The 18,438-nt window shown below is 34.0% G+C and overlaps 1 protein-coding gene across 3 annotated transcripts in view; it reads right to left on the bottom strand.

Annotated features, from left to right (window-relative positions):
- LOC126972993 (uncharacterized) overlaps positions 1 to 18,438 on the bottom strand; it is a 179,754-nt gene that overhangs the window by 4,339 nt on the left and 156,977 nt on the right. For all 3 annotated transcript variants that reach the window (XM_050820113.1, XM_050820115.1, XM_050820114.1), the window contains 3 exons: positions 7,649 to 7,727; positions 6,539 to 6,707; positions 896 to 1,243 (listed from right to left, as the gene is read on the bottom strand). In XM_050820113.1, the coding sequence (XP_050676070.1) occupies positions 896 to 1,243; positions 6,539 to 6,707; positions 7,649 to 7,727 (596 nt within the window). The remainder of the gene's footprint in view (positions 1 to 895; positions 1,244 to 6,538; positions 6,708 to 7,648; positions 7,728 to 18,438) is intronic.

Genomic DNA, 18,438 nt, shown 5'->3' with positions numbered 1-18,438 from the left:
CGGCACTGCATTGAAATGGACAGGGCGTATCAGCTGAACGTCCTGCTCGTCTCATCCCTTACTGTTATAAAAAAATGCAGGTCTTCAGTGGGTGTTGGGCCCGTTGCTTCGACTGCCTAAGACAGCAGACGTTTCAAATATGTCGGTCTCAGTGACTCTTACACCTGTGTAACTTTTGGTGTTCAGACACTTGGCCTGTGAGACCGAGAGGCGCGGAGTACGTAAAAAGTACTGTATATGGGGAAACCCAAGCGCTGGCAGCTATTTCTGTCAACGGATCAGCCTATCTATCCAACGCGAAAATGCGTATATTTATTAAAATATTGTTATAAGCATTGTTGTGTTATCAAGTCAAAACGTTATATTTTACATTAGGAAAGAAAAAACGTAGACTAAAAGTTTTTTACCAACTCAAAAACCACTCGCACTGCATGGCCTCTGGCGTTGATTTACAGGCGAGCAAGTGATCAGTTATCATCATGCTAACTTCAGCATTCAAATTGAAAAGTATCACAATTTTACTGGAGTTTCCAGTCCAAATACAAGCCTTGAAAAATGCTAGTGGCATTTGACTTGTATTTTAGGGCTATTTTCCACAATTCGACGTAGAACTATGTGTCCATTTTGTGTGACAAAACCCTAGTACAAGCAGTTCGTCAACTTCATACATTATGAATTTCTTCGCAGGTGTGTAAGGTTATCTCACGAAGTTTTCCTTCACTGTAAGATTGGCAGGTAGAGGCGGATGAATGAACTCGCACTTCACGGATGAAAGGCAACGGAACTATCCTGTGTATTACCGACGGTATTTATTATATTTTGGTCTTAAATATAGACAACCTGCTAGGGAACGGACAATATAAAATTATTTGATTAAGAACACAAGCATACAAACCCTGGGAATGGCTTCTTCAATCTTCTTTCTACGGTTGGACGCGATCTTCTCCTCAACTCGCTAGGTTTCACGCCATAGGATCTTGTCTCATTGCGATGAGGACGCTTGACTCTACGCAGAGGGCTGGGACGGAGGTCGTACGACTTCGGATTGGCTACCGGGTTGCTGGTCACTTCGTTATTCCTCGGGTCGTCTACTTCTGTGCTCACAGATGGCGCTGTTATCTCGTTAATTTTGCCCATTGTCTGATATCGAAGACGGACTTCTTTCAACTTGGACTTTGGAACTTTCTCTAATTTCGTTTGACATATATATTGGCGTGGTTCGAAACAACTCCGAGGCGTCCATCTGCAACAAATAATTCAATGGGATATCGTAAAAGAAATGTTAGAAATTAAAATTCCTTTAGTAATTATAACTACTTATAACACTTAAGACAGCCACCTAGTAGTGTAATCACAACGGCCAAAGTGGAAGAATAGGTGTGGTGTGGTATGTATGGTAGGTATGGTAAATTTAAGTATATCTAACTAAAGCGAAAACTTTTCCATATTCTGCAAGCATAACAATAAAAATTATAGTAATTTTTTTGACAAACTTGCCTTTTTTAACTAAAATATATGGCAATTATTTTACACAATGCTATTCTTAATTTATTCGTATTGCCATAATTTTGCGCACCATTGCTACACAAGTCCCTCAATATCTTGGAAGTTGCAAGACTACGCAGCAATGTTATGTATGTAATTATATAGTCACGTAGGCGACAGTCGTCCCGCAAGTAATTTTAATTTATAACATGTCTATTACCTATACAAATAAAACTTCAACTCTTAGGTTGTGGCACCATCTATAAGTTAAACAATGTATACCGAAATTTGCAATTAGGTAAGAACGCTCGGATTAAACCCGAGAGGTTCGAGCCCCGCATCATAGTTCACAGATTTTGGTTACAAATTTAATTTGCATAATAATTAATTCCAGAAATTGTTTATATTTCTATTACCTTCTTATTTTGATTGTTTTTAGAGTTCATGCGACAATTAATATCTACCATTGATTGGTCTATAAATTCCAGGGCTCGACAGTCAAGTCCCCTTATCCATATCACTAAATCATAAAAAATCTGGAGACATCCATGATGGAATGTGTCGGCATGTCTCCAATTAATTGCGAGAAATACATTATCAATTAATTGTGATGTCTGTCACGTCTACTGAACGGTCATTAGAAAGGTACGCGTCACATTGCAAGGACCACACGAGTGGCACTCAAAGTACCGACTCCATTAACATTACACAGAGGTATTGAGTATGCTAATTTAACACGACTGCGAAATTTGGACATGTAGAGATTTAATGATGTGGGACAGATCCACTAGATTATTTGATGAATAGTTTATTTATATGGTGAATTTAATATGCAAGATTACTTTGACGTCATTTATTTTGACTTAAATTGAAAACAAGTCGGAAAACAAATTTCCATTTCAGTGTCATCACTTTTGTAAAAATCTTTACAAGTAATAAATAATAATCCAGTCCAGCATTACGCTGGACTGTTTACGACTTCTCAATCAAAATCGGTTACAGTAACAATATATTAGCTAAACTTTTCTCACTTGTTCTCTCTCTCGTACGCTATGTTTGCCTATACGCATAAGTCTGGTCATAATATTCGCAATAAGAGTATGTCATTCATAATTGAAGCTGTATGACAATAGCAAGCACATCTGTTATACATTAACACAATTGAGGGCTGACACGAAAGCCTGACATTTGATTGACCCGACACTTCCACGTACATTCATCAAATATCGTCCTAGATTGAACATTGTTCGTATGACTCACAACTGCAAGCCCAACCGAACATTTATCTCACTTGCTTCTAGCCCTACTAGGATGTTTACCAAATAATTCAATAGTACTAGCTGACCCGACAGACGTTATTCTGTTCATAATAAAAAAAAACTTGGAATTTCGTAAAATCGCTTAGCTGACCTCTACTCGGTGAAAAGAATATTCCTACCAAATTTCAAGTCTTTAGCTCTAATGGTTGCAGAGATATCGTGATGAGTGACTTATATATAAGAATATATAAGTGGAAATCTCTTATATATAAGAGATAATGTCTGCTTTTGGATAATAGACACGTGAATATTAAAAATCTTTTGTTTGTCATTCATTCATCTTAATATATAAATGCAGTGTCTTGATGTTTGTTTTTAGTGAACTCCTAAACTAATGAACGGATTGTAATGGGGCAGTTTAGTCCAACTTGAGAGACAAGACAAGTTTTTATATCGATTTGGGACCCATTATTATTATTTCAAATATTTGTTTTTTATGGACATATTTTCTATAAGAGAATTTATTGACGCACGGTTTGATAGTTCTACTGTTAAACAATTGCATTAAAACAACAGGGAGCATATTTTACGAAATAATTCTTGATATTATGCAATATTAGTTACAAATTCAGAAAAGACAATATTTTATTTATTATGAACAGAACGACGTCTGTCAGGTCAGCTAGTATTATATATTTTTTTTAAAATAATTTAGAAAATAAAAATTATCTAATTTAGTACGATCTTCGAAGAAATCGCAGATTGATAACCAGAAATGCATTGAACATGGAAAAGATGTCGTGGTATTAGCGACTTAGTTCGCAAAACAAGAGAACTATATTTGGTTCATAATTGTCAGCAATATTATTACATTGATTATAGTTGACGACTTATGCTACAAGCGCTACCAACGTCATGAACTGCCATAAGCTGATATCCTCATTAATAATTAAATTTATTTAACTACTGTTACTCATTACTGTGTTATTAATGTTATATTATATAATTATCACTATGATTAGAACTATAAAAGCATATAATATTCAGATCTTTAGTTAACTTGATACGTCTAAGTTAGTTGGCACTACAGCAGTTGGTAGCATCATCACGGTAGAAGGTCGTGCTCTATATAAGCTAGATCACTAAGTTCGATTTTGCATTACTTATTGTGAATTGTAAGGAGAAACTCTGCTCTAATTGTGATTGTCTGAGATTATTGTAATTCTAAGTGGAAACTTTAAAATACAGATATAACAATTTTTATTTAAATTACCAACCCCTTCTACATGACTACAATTGCAGAGATACTTGTCAACCGTAACAGTTTGCTGAAGATCAGGCGAATCAAGCGTTCATGTCAAATTTGACAATTTGTAGGTAGGTACCTATTTGATCCAGAGCCTGTCTTGTTTCGTTAAAGCGTGATACTACAATAATACAAGTACTAAAACTTTCAAAAACCGTATATTTTATGCACGAAATTTAATTCCTATGATCTATTTGATTCGGTGAACTGGTCTACCTGTACTTTGATTTCAGTTCGGTAGTAAATATAAAATTCTATTGGGTATTTATATCCGGTGATATCAAATAATATTAAAATATGTGTATCACTATTGTACGTAATGTTTTAATTGAAAACATTCCAGTACCGTGATCGTTTGGCCGCACTCCAACAACCTTCATCAAACTCTCATTACGACAACTATTAATTTTTTAACGACATTATTTCCGGTAATATTGGTCATCCAATGGTTTGTTTAATCTGTATTTAAATCAGATTTTTAAATGTAAAAATTTTAAAGGTTGCAAAGAGGAGGCAATGAGATATTATATATATTTATAAATACGGCATGTAAAAACATTGGACCCTTTTTTAAGAATACTGCGAATTATAAATTAGCAAATTAAATTAAATCATTTTTTATGTTCATTTTATCCATGTAAGTAAACAAGAATCAGATAAGTGGCATATCACGAAATCCAGTAATACATAATGATATTTATAATAATATTGAGACACTTTTATACAAATTATCTTGCCCCAAACTAGGCATAGCCTGTACTATGGGTACAATACAACGATATATTTAATACAATATACTTACTTAAACATACATATAAACATCCATGACTCGAAAACAAACATCCATATTCATCATATAAATGATTGCACCTACCGGTATTCGAACCCGGGACCTCTAGCTTAGTAGTCAGGGTCACTAACCATTCTGCTATATGGGTCGTCAAAATCAATGGGTAGTCAGTATTAAGGATTACAGAAGTTAGCTAGGGTAAATGGCTCCTTCAATAAATATAATAAAATACCAGACACTGTACTAGGACTAACTAAGCACAAATTAAAGAAATATATTAAGTTTCTTTGACAAAGAAGGTTTACTTTAGCATAGTAGATTATAATAGAGGATAATGATGCATGGTTCTTGTCTGGTTCTGCGCAGGCCAACTAAAATTATATAGTATTACTGGCTGACCCGACAGACGTTGTTCTGTACATAATCAATAAAATACAGATTTTTATGAATTTCTCATATATTTTCATTTAAAATCAATAGAACGTTTTTGAACATCAAGAGTTGTTTCGTGAAATATGCTCCCTGTTGTTATGATGAAATTGTTTCACAGCGGATCTGTCAAACCGTGCGTCAATAAATTTTCTCATACAAAATATGTCTATACAAAGCAAATATTGAAAATAAAAGTAATTATGGGCCACAAATCGAAACAAAAACTATCCTATCTCTCAAGTTGGACTAAATTGAACTCCATGAAGTAATCCACATTAAAATCCGTTCATTAGTTTAGGAGTTCATCGCGGACAAACAACGTGTCACGTAATTTATATATATGAAGATGTTAAGGCTGGGGACCGAACCAATGGCCTTGAGGAAATGAGCGGAGCTAGGTTACCATTCGCACAAGATCACCACAGTTTTAATTCAGAATTAGAAGCACTTTTAATTTATTAGTATTGAAGTGAATTGAAATTGAAGCACTCACAATTTTCTTTACAAAACTAACAAAACTAGGTCACGTTAAATAGTATTGGTGTACAATTAATGAATTTTCGTACAATTTTAATCTGGATTGAATGATTAGCATGGCTCCAACTGTAAATGTTAGGGGTATGATGGTGATTTTTTCGCAATGTCTATAATAAATTTAAATGTTAAAAAAAAATGAATTTCCTTTTCAGTTTCTGTAGATATATAATTATTTTTTGTAAAAATATAAGCTTTATAAAATGCATCAAGAAAAGGTTTCGATTATGCGCTATTTTGGCGATTTCTTGGGATAGCAGCCTTAAGTAGGCTGAGCAAATTTAAAACATTTTAAAATTTACAACAACAACTTAAGCATCTGTATCTCTATGGCACATAAATATATTTTTATTCTATTCTTCCCAATTGGGTTATTTTTCTCTACTTTTAAATATAAACATAGACATATGTTACAAATTTAATGTATAAATAGACCAAAGGTTATTGTTCACTATAAAGAAATATGAGTTCAGTCTCTGCCAGGAAAGCGAGATCATTTTATATAAGTTATATATGGCTTTGACAATTAATTAATATATAATGAATACGGCTGTATGAGTTTGAACCCTTTGCCTGTCCTAATAATGGACGAATAAACCTTAACATGCTACTTTTGTGTTACAGTGATGCGCGCGAATGTTAAAATTTCACTCTCATCATTTTTTCATAACGCGCCTAAAGAAGTATAACTTCAAAAATACTTTTAACTTGAGAGAAAGTGTATCGGTTTACCTGTACAGAAGTTCGGGAGACATGGCTATACAGTGCCACTGCAGCTCCTCTGGCGTGAGTTTCTTCATCTTGGAGAAGGACTGGTACCGCATCAGGCGAAGCTCACCTCCCCATTTCCACGACTTAGCTCCGTAGTCATATATACCGCCAATCCATCGACTCGCTTTCTCTGGAAAATTGAACAACTCAATTATAATAAAACATGCGACAATGTAGACGAAACAATAAATTATTATTTAAAAGGCATAAAATGCATTTATTTTCTAATATGTGATTCCTCAAGAATTCTTTTTGATGTCATTTCTAATATACTAGATACTACTACGCTTACGAAACTCTCCCAGCATTATTTTTTTGCGCTCTGTTTAATAAAATATACAATATTCTACTCTCATTGTTATTGCTATAAAATAATCATAATTTATCAAGGAGAACTGTGTATATGTATATTAAAATAATATATTTGTAATATGCAGCTCAGGTTTGAAGTGATGCTTGTGAGGTTTTATTGCCTTTTATTACTAGCATTATAAACATGTTCAATATTACGATCCCACTTCTGATTTTTGTTATTTATATTATGAAATAAGAGATTATTTGATTACTATACTACTGTTTCTCTGTTTTTTTTTATGAAAATAAGGGACGAGACGAGCAGGACGTTCAGCTGATGGTAATTGATACGCTCTGCCTGTTACAATGCTGTGCCGCTCAGGATTAATGAGAAACTCAAAAATTCTAAGCGGCTCTACAATTGCGCTCGTCACCTTGAGACATAAGATGTTAAGTCTCAATTGCCCAGTAATTTCACTAGCTATGGCGCCCTTCAGACCGAAACACAGTAATGTTTACACATTACTACTTCACGGCAGAAATAGGAGCCGTTATGGTACCCATAAACTAGCCGGCATCCTGTGCAAAGGAGCCTCCCACTGGTTCGGCTTACATTCAAATTTTTGGTCTTCTTGACTAAATTTAAATGAAACCAAGCAGCACGCAAAATTAATAAAAATATTTTAATCTACTGTTATTGTCAGCTAGTATGATACCGAATTATTTGAAAGATTAGTCCTTTGCTTGTCTGAAGTCTGAGAAGGTACTATGACTTACCAACTTTGGGACTGTTGAGATAGTTCCTCAGATTCCTGTCCTCCCATCGTGCTGGTACGGAGAGATTGCTGGAACGATCCTGGAAATAAAGTTATCATGTTCATTATATATTTTCAATACTTGAGATAAGATTGTCCGTACTATATAAACACTATGAAATAAAAAAGACATAATACACATATTTATGACAAGTTTTTTTAAAATTAAATAAGACATTTTCTAAAACATGTGTTCTTATGTACACCAAATTTTTCAATATATTTGCTGATGCCTCTTATTCCCCGTTCTAATACAGTTATTTTGGCATGTATGTAATATTATGTTTAATGTTCCAATGATTAAAACTGAATATGACTTCGTGTCCCACGCTATCGGTCTCCAATCAACTTCGCACCATAAAATCTCTTTATTGAGTAGCCGGCACTTTGACGGCAATGAATGCCCGACAAATGATAATCCCGGACCGAATGTATGTCTCGGGCGTACCGGCAAAACACATATTAACAGCCAGCAAGATGTAGGAATAGAATTTTTGCAGCTTTATAGCTTCAATTCCGACGACGTCCGCGTGGCGGGCACATAGATGAAAGTATTTTATAGATATATCGGTGCAAACACAAAAATCAAGTGAATTTAGGATGCAGTAGAATAGTGAACGCACGCCGTATCGCAACATCTCAATTCCCAGTCATTAATGAATAAAATAAAATTCATAGACACATGACTTCACTATCTCTATTTAAAAAGTGTATAATTTTTCATTGAATATGAGACATCGTCGCCTTGAGATGTCGCGGTGTTTGATCACAGTGAATGATGTTGGGCCGCGGCCTAGATGTGTTTGTATCGTAATTTAAAAAAAAATGAAAAGCGACGTGAATATGATGAGTCGAATATTATGAACATGTTGCTTTAAAGTAGCTTCGCCGGTGAAATGAAATATCAAAAACTAACAAAAATGGCAACAGAATTTTCTACTTCAGTAACATCTTCCGGTATTTCATCAATCGTGTTTTTTTTGGGATGACAAATAATTAGTTGTAACTTTAATTATTCATGATAGTTTTGCAGGAAACACAATCCACAAAATAATCCAGTTTTATTCTGATTGTGACACTTTCTTTTTATTGTTTAATTAGTGAAATCTATACATATAATAAATCGTACCAGAGTCAAAACTGTACGTTGAACATTTTTAAAGAATACTTGCTATGTCTTCTACAAACAATACAAAATCTAGAAAAGATCTTTATAGAATTATTGTATGTTTTCCGTTTGTCTGTATATATGTCCGGACAAAACGCAAAAGTGCTTAAATATAGATTTAAATCAAATATTAACAAGAGGACAGGGCAACAAAATAGACTATTCAAAGTATTGAATTACACGAACAAGTTAAAAGTAAAAAAAATATGGTTATATTTAAGAAAACCACAACAGATGATGAGTATAGGAATGATGACGAAGCCTGTCACAATAACATAACCAAGTAACGTTAGTGAGTTACAAAGCTGAACGCGTAAACCTTCCTTAAAGGCCGGCAACGCTCCTGTTATTCCTCTGGTGTTGCAAGAGAATGTGGGCGGCGGTGATCACTTAACACCAGGTGACCCGTACGCTCGTTTGTCCTCCTTTTCCATAAAACTCCACTAGTGGTGTATTTATAAACACCATATAATTGCTTAATTAATATTATTGGATTGCTACTTCGACCTACATTCCAAATTTTTATTTACAATGTAGTTTTGAAGGCGTGTATTAAAATGGATCGGGGCCGGCCACAATAATAATACAACTGAAAACCTGTTAAGAAAATCTGCCAATGATTGGACAACCTGTCTGTGACAAAGCTAATCGTCGTTGTAAAATCTGTCTCATCGGAAGAAAAGTGGACCATTCTTCATAATAGGAAAACAGAAAATAATATAATATAGAAACTATATCTAAATAATATCTGAAACATCCTTAAAATATGTCCAACCAATAAATTTAATAATTTTTGTATAATTTGTATTTTTGTGTACTTTTTTCGCCTTATATATCAAATCGTATATTTTGTATTATATTCACTCCTAGTTACACACTTCAGTTAGAAAAAAACTCATTTATTAAATTAAGTCAAACTTACACTTATGAATGTCAGAAATTTTCAAACTCATTGCCGCTGTTTTAATAAATAAATTAGCTGACCCAGCCAACGTTGTATTGCTGATATTAAAATCGCGATACAAAAGTAACTGTTGATCGTAGATGGGTGAAAATTTGAAGTTGTATGTATTTTTTAATGCTGACTCAAAATCAAACAAATCAAAAAAAATGTCAAAAAAATTACAAAAAAAAATCGTGTGGACCCCTTAACATTTAGGGGGATGAAAAATAGATGTTGTCCGATTCTCTGACCTACCCAATATGCACTCAAAATTTCATGAGAATCGGTCTAGCCGTTTCGGAGGAGTTCAATGTTTAACACGACACGAGAATTTTATATATTTCAGCATTTTACATTATATTGTCTAAAATGAGAACGCAAATGCAAACAGATGAACAAAAATTACTCAAACGTTTTGAGTTACTCGTGTAAGTTAAAAAAAAAGATGTGCTTAATCATAAAATAAAAAAAAAATAACTAGTTCAGTAGTTATATCACGTTGGACTATAAATAAGTAAAGGAATTATAAACGTTTATCACTACATATTATAAAACAAAGTTCTCAACCACGTCTGTCTGTCTGTTCGCGATAAACTTTAAAACTGCTGCACCGATTTTCATGCTGTTTTCATCAATGGATAGCGTGATTCTTGAGAAAGCTTTTAATATTTAATTTTTTTTTTTACATATTTTTGTATACATTTACAGTATTTGTTGGAGGTGTTGGAAAAAAATAAGCCGTCTTAGAGTAAATAATGTATCGTCAGTTATGTATTTTATATAGTTCTTCAGAAAAGTCCGCGATGTCATATGTCTACTCTTAATGATAACATACTATTTCCATTTTAATACTTTAAAAATTAACAATTATAAAAAAGCATAATGCAAAAGCAGTTTACACAAACACTATATTAATCCTTATTATTTTAATACTACAAATTATAAAATTATTAATTTCCAATGGGTTTAGACTACCTCGTTCCCGAATACTTACTTAAGCACATGATTTTTTCTATTGAGAGAACAGCGTCTGTAGGGTCAGTTAGTTATCAATATAAAAATAAAAAAATACCGGAAGACAGGACCGACCAACCACAATGTGTGTGTGTGTGTGTGTGTGTGTGTGTAATAATGTTCGTGAACGAATGGTGAACGATTGAAATGAATGTTATTTGTATCCGACTAATTTGAAGAGTACTATTTAATACCAACGATGGTTAGTAACTAATGACAACCAAAAATATCTGTATTATAAATGCAATGTAAACATGCCAAATTAGTACTGCAGATTTTTTCTTTGAATTGTTTAAAAAGTTTTCTAAATACAAATCTCAGAGTCTGTTCGGACAATTAGTTATCAATATAAAAACAAAAATACCGGAACACATACCGACCCAGCAAAATGTGTGTTTTATGTGTAATACTCGCTTGATTCAAGAAATCACAAATTTTTAAAGCAGGTCTTACAAAAAAACTAGAGAGCTTCTTAGACTTCGTTCACGGCCTTGTGCACATACAAACAACGACGATGAGTGAATCACTCATGAATAGCCCACAAACACATATTATTTCATAATCGCTACATGTAGATCTGATCTAAGAACGGGATCTTAAAAACGGGATACAATGTACCCTATAGTTATATCCCCTTTTGTATCCCTGATAACGTGTGTGGAAAAAATCATGATGATCTATTTACGGCTGTTTTCAATAACGTATCTCTCTCTAGTTAAGGATATATTGCCATCACCGTTTAATGATAAGATCTTATCTATCCATAGTCCAATATAGCTATAGTATTAGTTATAGTCCAATGCTATTTGTAGATAGGTTATTGAAATATAAAAGCGTAAAAGGATAGATATGTCTACCTCTAGTAAGTTAAACTAAGGATAGATACGTTATTGAAAACGGCCGTTAGTAGTTATGGCGTGAAAGCGTAACTGAAGACTTCGAACAAATCATGACAAGAAAAAATAATATAAATGCTTATGAACTGACACTAGTTTATATGCGAATAGTTAATAATTTATTGGATACAGCACCATATTACCCTTACATCATAAACTTTAACGAACTCATCTTGTTCAATAAGAGTTCTTTATATTTTACAGCGTCATTCACAATCTTTTAAAGAAGGGTAATAAATCGTTCTTTAATAAAATAACCAATGGAAAGTCCTTTACGTTGCTATAAATATTCAGTCAGCTCGTAAAGATGTTTCTGAGAATATCCCTTATCATGTTATGCGAAGTTTTACGATATTTGATAACGTGCAGTACAAGGCTGTCTTCGTCACCGTCTTAGATTTATACTTTTATCTCGTGATCTAAATTTTTTATGGGAGAGTAAGGAGTATTTACCAGTGGGAGGATCCTTTGCACAGGTTGCCGGCTAGATTATGGGTACCACAACGGCGCCTATTTCTGCCGTGAAGCAGTAATGTGTAAGCATTATTATGTTTCGGTCTGAAGGGCGCCGTAGCTAGTGAAATTACTGGGCAAACGAGACTTAACATCTTATCTCTCAGGGTGACGAGCGTAATTGTGGTGCCGATCAGAACTTTTGGAATTTTCAAGAATCCCGATCGGCACTACATTGTAATGGGCAGGGCGTATCAATTGCAATCAGATGAACGTTCTGCTCATCTCGTCCCTTATTGACAAAAAAAGAATTTTGGTACTTGTGGAGGAAGAAATATAAGGTAGGGGTTTTAGCTATGGTGAACGGCTGATATAACCCCATATTATAAAAAGTGCATAATATTGGAGGTACTTTATAAGATACGAGAATAATATATAACATTTTGGGTTATATATCATTAATTGGATAAAATTTTTAGAGCTGGAGATAATCCTATATTTGGAAATTATATATGACAAATTTTAATTGGTTCAATTAAATATACCACAGGTTTTTGAGGATGAACGATATAGAACGAGGCATTGCAGGAGTGGACTGCAGACAAGTGCAAAAGTAAAACAATTATGTGCTAAAAAAATAGTTTTGAATCCTTAATTTTTTATGAGGTACCAATCCTCTTTTTTTTGTGCAGTCACTCCAATTCCATTATTTTTAATGACACTTACTAATTCCATATATTTTGACATATATGAGACACTTCAATGTGTATATTATTGTCCGTTCATTGGACACACCTCAAGAATTCCTTACTTAAGGCGACACTAAATGCCAGCGACTTTGAGCGATATGAGTTCACGGCTGCCGGCCCGCCATATATGTAACAATGCCAATATTTTCAATATTCTTGGGTGGAAAACTTAAGTTCGTCTTAAGAGAAAACCCAAATAAAAAAATTAAGGTTAAAAAAGCTAGATAAAAAATGTTCTTTATGTGTTTTATTAAGGTTGACGTTAATAGAAAAATGAATGGTAAGCCTTGTTTAGGTTTTTTTTTAATTCTGTATTTTCATAAGCCGTGCATCTTTTTGATGAAGTCGGCTCCAGTTCAGTACGTTTAAAGAATGAAATAACAATGTGCTATAAATATATCCACACAAAATTAATTGTAACGAAAGTGCAAGAGTGTACTTTTTATTCGTACAGCAACATGTTATTTCACAGGCTGCGCAAAGAAATCATCTTCAAAGTCAAGTATAATAGCTCGAGATGCGATAACCACTTATTACATTCCTTAGGCAGCGCGTGCCATAGCAACGCATAGAGCAATAATAACATAACAGATACGGCGGAATGAATCCATGAATCGATATAATAAAATCGTTGTATAATCAATCGTCTATTAGTAGTGAAAGCATCGAACATTTGAAAGATAGTTCTTTAACGATTAATCCGTATGAAATTAAATATTAACTATCATAAATTAAATTTATCTCGACAATTCGCGAGCGTCGAGCCTAGCGAAAAAGAGAAACAGAATCTATCTATATATATAAAACAAACTCGTGTTAGTTACACCATTTATAACTCAAGAACGGCTAGACCAATTTTTCTGTTGTTTGTTTTTTTGGATTTCTCTTATTCCGGTATAGGGAATAGGATAATAAGTAATAAAATATCGAAAAAATCACGAAAAAATATTATTATAAAAAAGAATTATTTTCTGATACATTTTGTATGAATGATATCTCGAGAATAGAAAGAATTCAATGAAGTTTTTTGTTAGTTTCACGCTACATGAGTAATAAAATACATCTGACAGTGCACGTCATGTTATTCAAGTTGACTGGTTGGTGTGTTTGCTTCGAGTGTGCGAGTGACTATTAGCTTAGTCTCAGTCTTAGTCTTAGCTTCAGATAGTCGATGTAAATGGCAAACGGGCTTCGGGTAAACCTGTGGGAATAGGTGTTCCACAGGGTTCTATTCTCGATCCTTTCTTGTTTTTATATATATTAACGATCTACCGTTTGTGGTAGATGATAGCCATGAGATTGTATTGTTTGCTGATGATACTTCACTTATTTTTAAAGTGAAGCGACGTGCGGATATTGATGACGAGGTAAGCAATGCACTCTCAAAGATAGTACGTTGGTTTGAGACGAATAATCTGCACTTAAACAGTAAAAAAACAAAGTGTTTACGGTTCATTACACCAAACACAGCGGAGGTACAAACCAACGTACTTATAAATGACCAGAGATTGGAACTTGTGGACACTACGGTCTTCTTGGGTATCACGTTAGATAAAAAGCTTCAGTGGGGTCCACATATTACCCATCTAGCAGATAGACTCAGCTCTGCGGCATATGCAGTTAGAAAGATTAGAGAGTACACGAATGTTGCGACCGCTAGATTAGTGTACTTTAGTTATTTTCACAGCATCATGACGTACGGTATATTACTATGGGGTCATGCTGCTGACATTGATATAGTGTTTGCACTGCAAAAGAGAGCTGTTCGTGCTATATATCAGCTTGGTTATAGACAGTCTCTCAAAGAAAAATTTAAAGAAATAAATATTATGACTGTTTATTGTCAGTACATTTATGAAAATTTAATATATGTTCACAAAAATCGTCACCTTTTTGCTCTTAATAGTGATTTTCATTATTATAACACTAGAAATAAGGGATTGCTTGAAACTAATTCTAGTAGGCTTCATAAGATACATAATAGCTTTAAGGGTAAATGTATACACTTCTACAATAAAGTCCCAGCCACTGTTCAGGCATTATCTATAAATAAATTTAAATGTTTTATAAAGAAATGGCTCTGTCGTAAATCCTATTACTCCACTGCTGAATATCTAAATGATCGGACAGCCTGGGACTAGATTGTGATTATTTTATAGCGACTGTACAATATTGTATATTTTTATTGAAAAGAGCGCAGAAAAAAGAATGCTGGGAGAGTTTCTTGCGCCGCTTCTTCTCTCTCAGAGCGCCATTTGTTTCCGAAGCGGTAGTAGTATCTAGTAGTATAAGAAATGACATCAAAAAGAATTCTAAAGGAATCAATTTTGAGAAAATAAATGCCTTTATGCCTTTATGCCTTATTGTACCGATATTATCATTAACAATGTCACGACTAAGACGATCAAATTATTCCTGACAAAGACGTAATGCAACTAGGATTCGAAACATTGCGAATGGAAGGACTGAAGAAAAGAACCGCGTTAGTATGGATCGACGTCGTGCTATGAATCACAAGAGCAAAGCGTAAAACGGATCGGCTGGCAATACGAAATCGTCCAGTAAAACCTCAGAGATCAACAACTTATAGATAATTTTCGACGCACAAGAAGAAATTTATGAAGTACTGATTTGAATCGAGCAGCGTTTCGATACGATTGCAGTACTTATACTGTACTGTAGTACTGCTTGCATACTAGCTTTCGCATTGGGCCGATGGACGTTGTTTGCGAGTATTCTGCGGAGAAACGCAAGAATTGTGCTGCCATGTTCTAGAAAACACTGAAAAATACAATGTTTGTTTCCAAATGACCACATTTGGGGCAGACATCTAAGAACGAGGATTTAATCCGACATTCAAGGTATTTATTTATTTACATACTTACACACAATACAGTAGAAGAATAACATACGTACTATACTTATTCCTAGCGTTTTTTTTATTATGAACAGAACAACGTCTGTCGGGTCAGCTACTGATCCTACTGATGAATAAAAATCATAATAATGTTTTGTAATTAAACAACTGCTAGTCGTCTAAAAATCAATCAGCCAAGGACAAAACTTAGCAGTAATTAATATTTATTATGTTGTGTGTTTACATTTCGAACTATTATTTTTTAATGACTTGAACTTTAACTGAACTGTCAGTGATATTACAGAACTTTGCAGACCTTGCCCATCTCCATTTTGGAGTATTATTTCAATAAAAATAACTTTTTTGTTTATGAACCAATTGACATGGCACAAAAAATTTTATGTAACGAGAGTTATATGTATACACCGGTAAAAAACACAATCAAATAAATTAGACTTACTGAAAACTATTTCCTTACCTTGTTAAATGACAGTAAAAAAAGTTAAAAAAAAGATTCTATTTAAATATTTAATGTCCAGAAAGAGCACGGTCAACATTTTATTACTTACTGTAAAAATTAATAAGGCTATTTGATAAGATTGTTACACGTTGTAGTCTCATATCTCAAAGAGTATCTGCCAATTTACTGTTGATCTATGCGCCAGTGTTGGCTGTAAGTAACCAATGTAGAAATAGAAACAGTATGATGAGATCCACCTGCCTCTTTGTTCAGATATTTTAGAACATTCCTTACATTGATTGTATTTAGACATTGCTTTGTAGTCTTAGTGTCCTCCTCAATTGATTTCGTACAAGGGATCGAGAATCCTAGTTTAGGTATAATATTCTCACACTGTCCGACCGTACGTCTGTCAACGGGCTGCTTCTCATAAACTACAATAATTAGTCGGCTGAAACTTTGTCACAGCGTTACATTTATACTATAAATACAACAAATTATAAGTAAAATAGTGAATTCCATTATAGCGGCATTTGGTTTACAAATGTAGTTACTTTACGAAGCGTGAGAACCACTCGTTTACAAAGCCGACCCCCACTTGACCGGTTTAAAAATATCAACGGATTTTAAAGTAACCGATTATAACCAAACGTTATGTTTTGATTAACGTCAGTGAATGCGTTGCGTGGGAATTCGTAAATTAGACGATCATATTTTTTCACAGAAACAATTCAGTTGCCAAGTAGGTTAGATGGGCGAGATGTCTCTGTCACAGTCATGACGTGTGCTACTAATAGTCTCATTGAGATTCTGAATACAGCGCTCAAATGAATTCATAAATCGGTTTTTGATAAATGAAGAACCTCTTTTTAAAAACAATATTATGATGATATTAATCTATATGCTTAGTCTGGCCATAAATACTGTTACAATAAAAAATAAATTAAATGTTACATTTGAATTTGGAACCTGTCATTTTTATATGATTGTTCATTGAGTTTTCTCATTTTGGCGCCAATAGATTGTACAATATTTCAATCAAGTGACAAAAAACATGACCTTGAGTCTCGTATACAATACGTTGTAACAAATGACGTTCTATATATATAGACAAATCACGTCATATAAAAACAAAGCCGAAATATGAAACATGTCACCAATGACACCATAATAAGCTTCGACTGTTATATCTATACATTGCAGTATTTGCTTCAGTTGTTTAAAATATTCTTGGTCGATAAGCAGCAATGTAAAACATTTCTTTAGTTCCAGTTTGATTCGGACAGTGTCAGTTGACACTCTAGTAAGGAGAAAAATGTACTTACATTAACTTTAAGTACACTCGCTGATCCGCTATCAGATTGCGAATAATATGTCCTTATATATTTAATTAAATTTTATAATGACACAGACGATAAGCTTAATAATGTCGGACAAAAAACTTCCCGCTAAATTAAGTCCTAGTCCCTTATAGCTAACGGTCCCCATTTTAAACCCCAGTCTGTAGATGCAAACGTTAATAGGTATGATAAATATGAATATGGTATCCGAGTTATAAATGTTTATATTATGTACGTTTGAGATTATAATTATTATGTAAATATAATATAGTTGTCTAGCACCCATCATAGTACAGGCTCGTTTCAGTATCCTCCCCAGAATTCAAATTCAATTAAAAAAATAACTGGCGTATTATTAACATACATAATGTGATGATGTGAGCTTTTTGATAATGAGTTAGAGAATAGAAATTAGTTAAGAAGTCTGGGAAGTGTATGTTTAAGTGTAAATTATATAGGTGTACTCGTAGATACATACAACAATAGACATACAATAAGTTGCTTAGAGACGTCGCTTCATTGTGTGTCTTCTACCGCATTTATCGGCGAGTGTTCCGAAGAGCTGTTTAACCTGATTCCTGCCGCCGAATTCCACCTTCGCACGACACGCCACAAGTTAGGATATCATCCCCACCATCTGGATGTGTGCGGTCCTCAACAGATCGGTTTCCAAGGAGCTTTCTTCCTCGTACTACAAAGCTATGGAATGAGCTTCCTCGTGCGGTGTTTCCGGGACGATACGAGATGGGTACTTTCAAAATAAGCGCGTAGACGTACGCTCTTGTGATTCCTCTGGAGTTGCAAGAGAATGTGGACGGTGGTGATCACTTAACACCAGGTGGACCCATATGCTCGTTTGTCATCCTATTTCA

Source organism: Leptidea sinapis, chromosome 28 (assembly GCF_905404315.1).
Source record: "Leptidea sinapis chromosome 28, ilLepSina1.1, whole genome shotgun sequence".
In the NCBI taxonomy this organism is placed as follows: domain Eukaryota; kingdom Metazoa; phylum Arthropoda; class Insecta; order Lepidoptera; family Pieridae; genus Leptidea; species Leptidea sinapis.
This window is presented reverse-complemented; position numbering and strand designations above follow the sequence as displayed.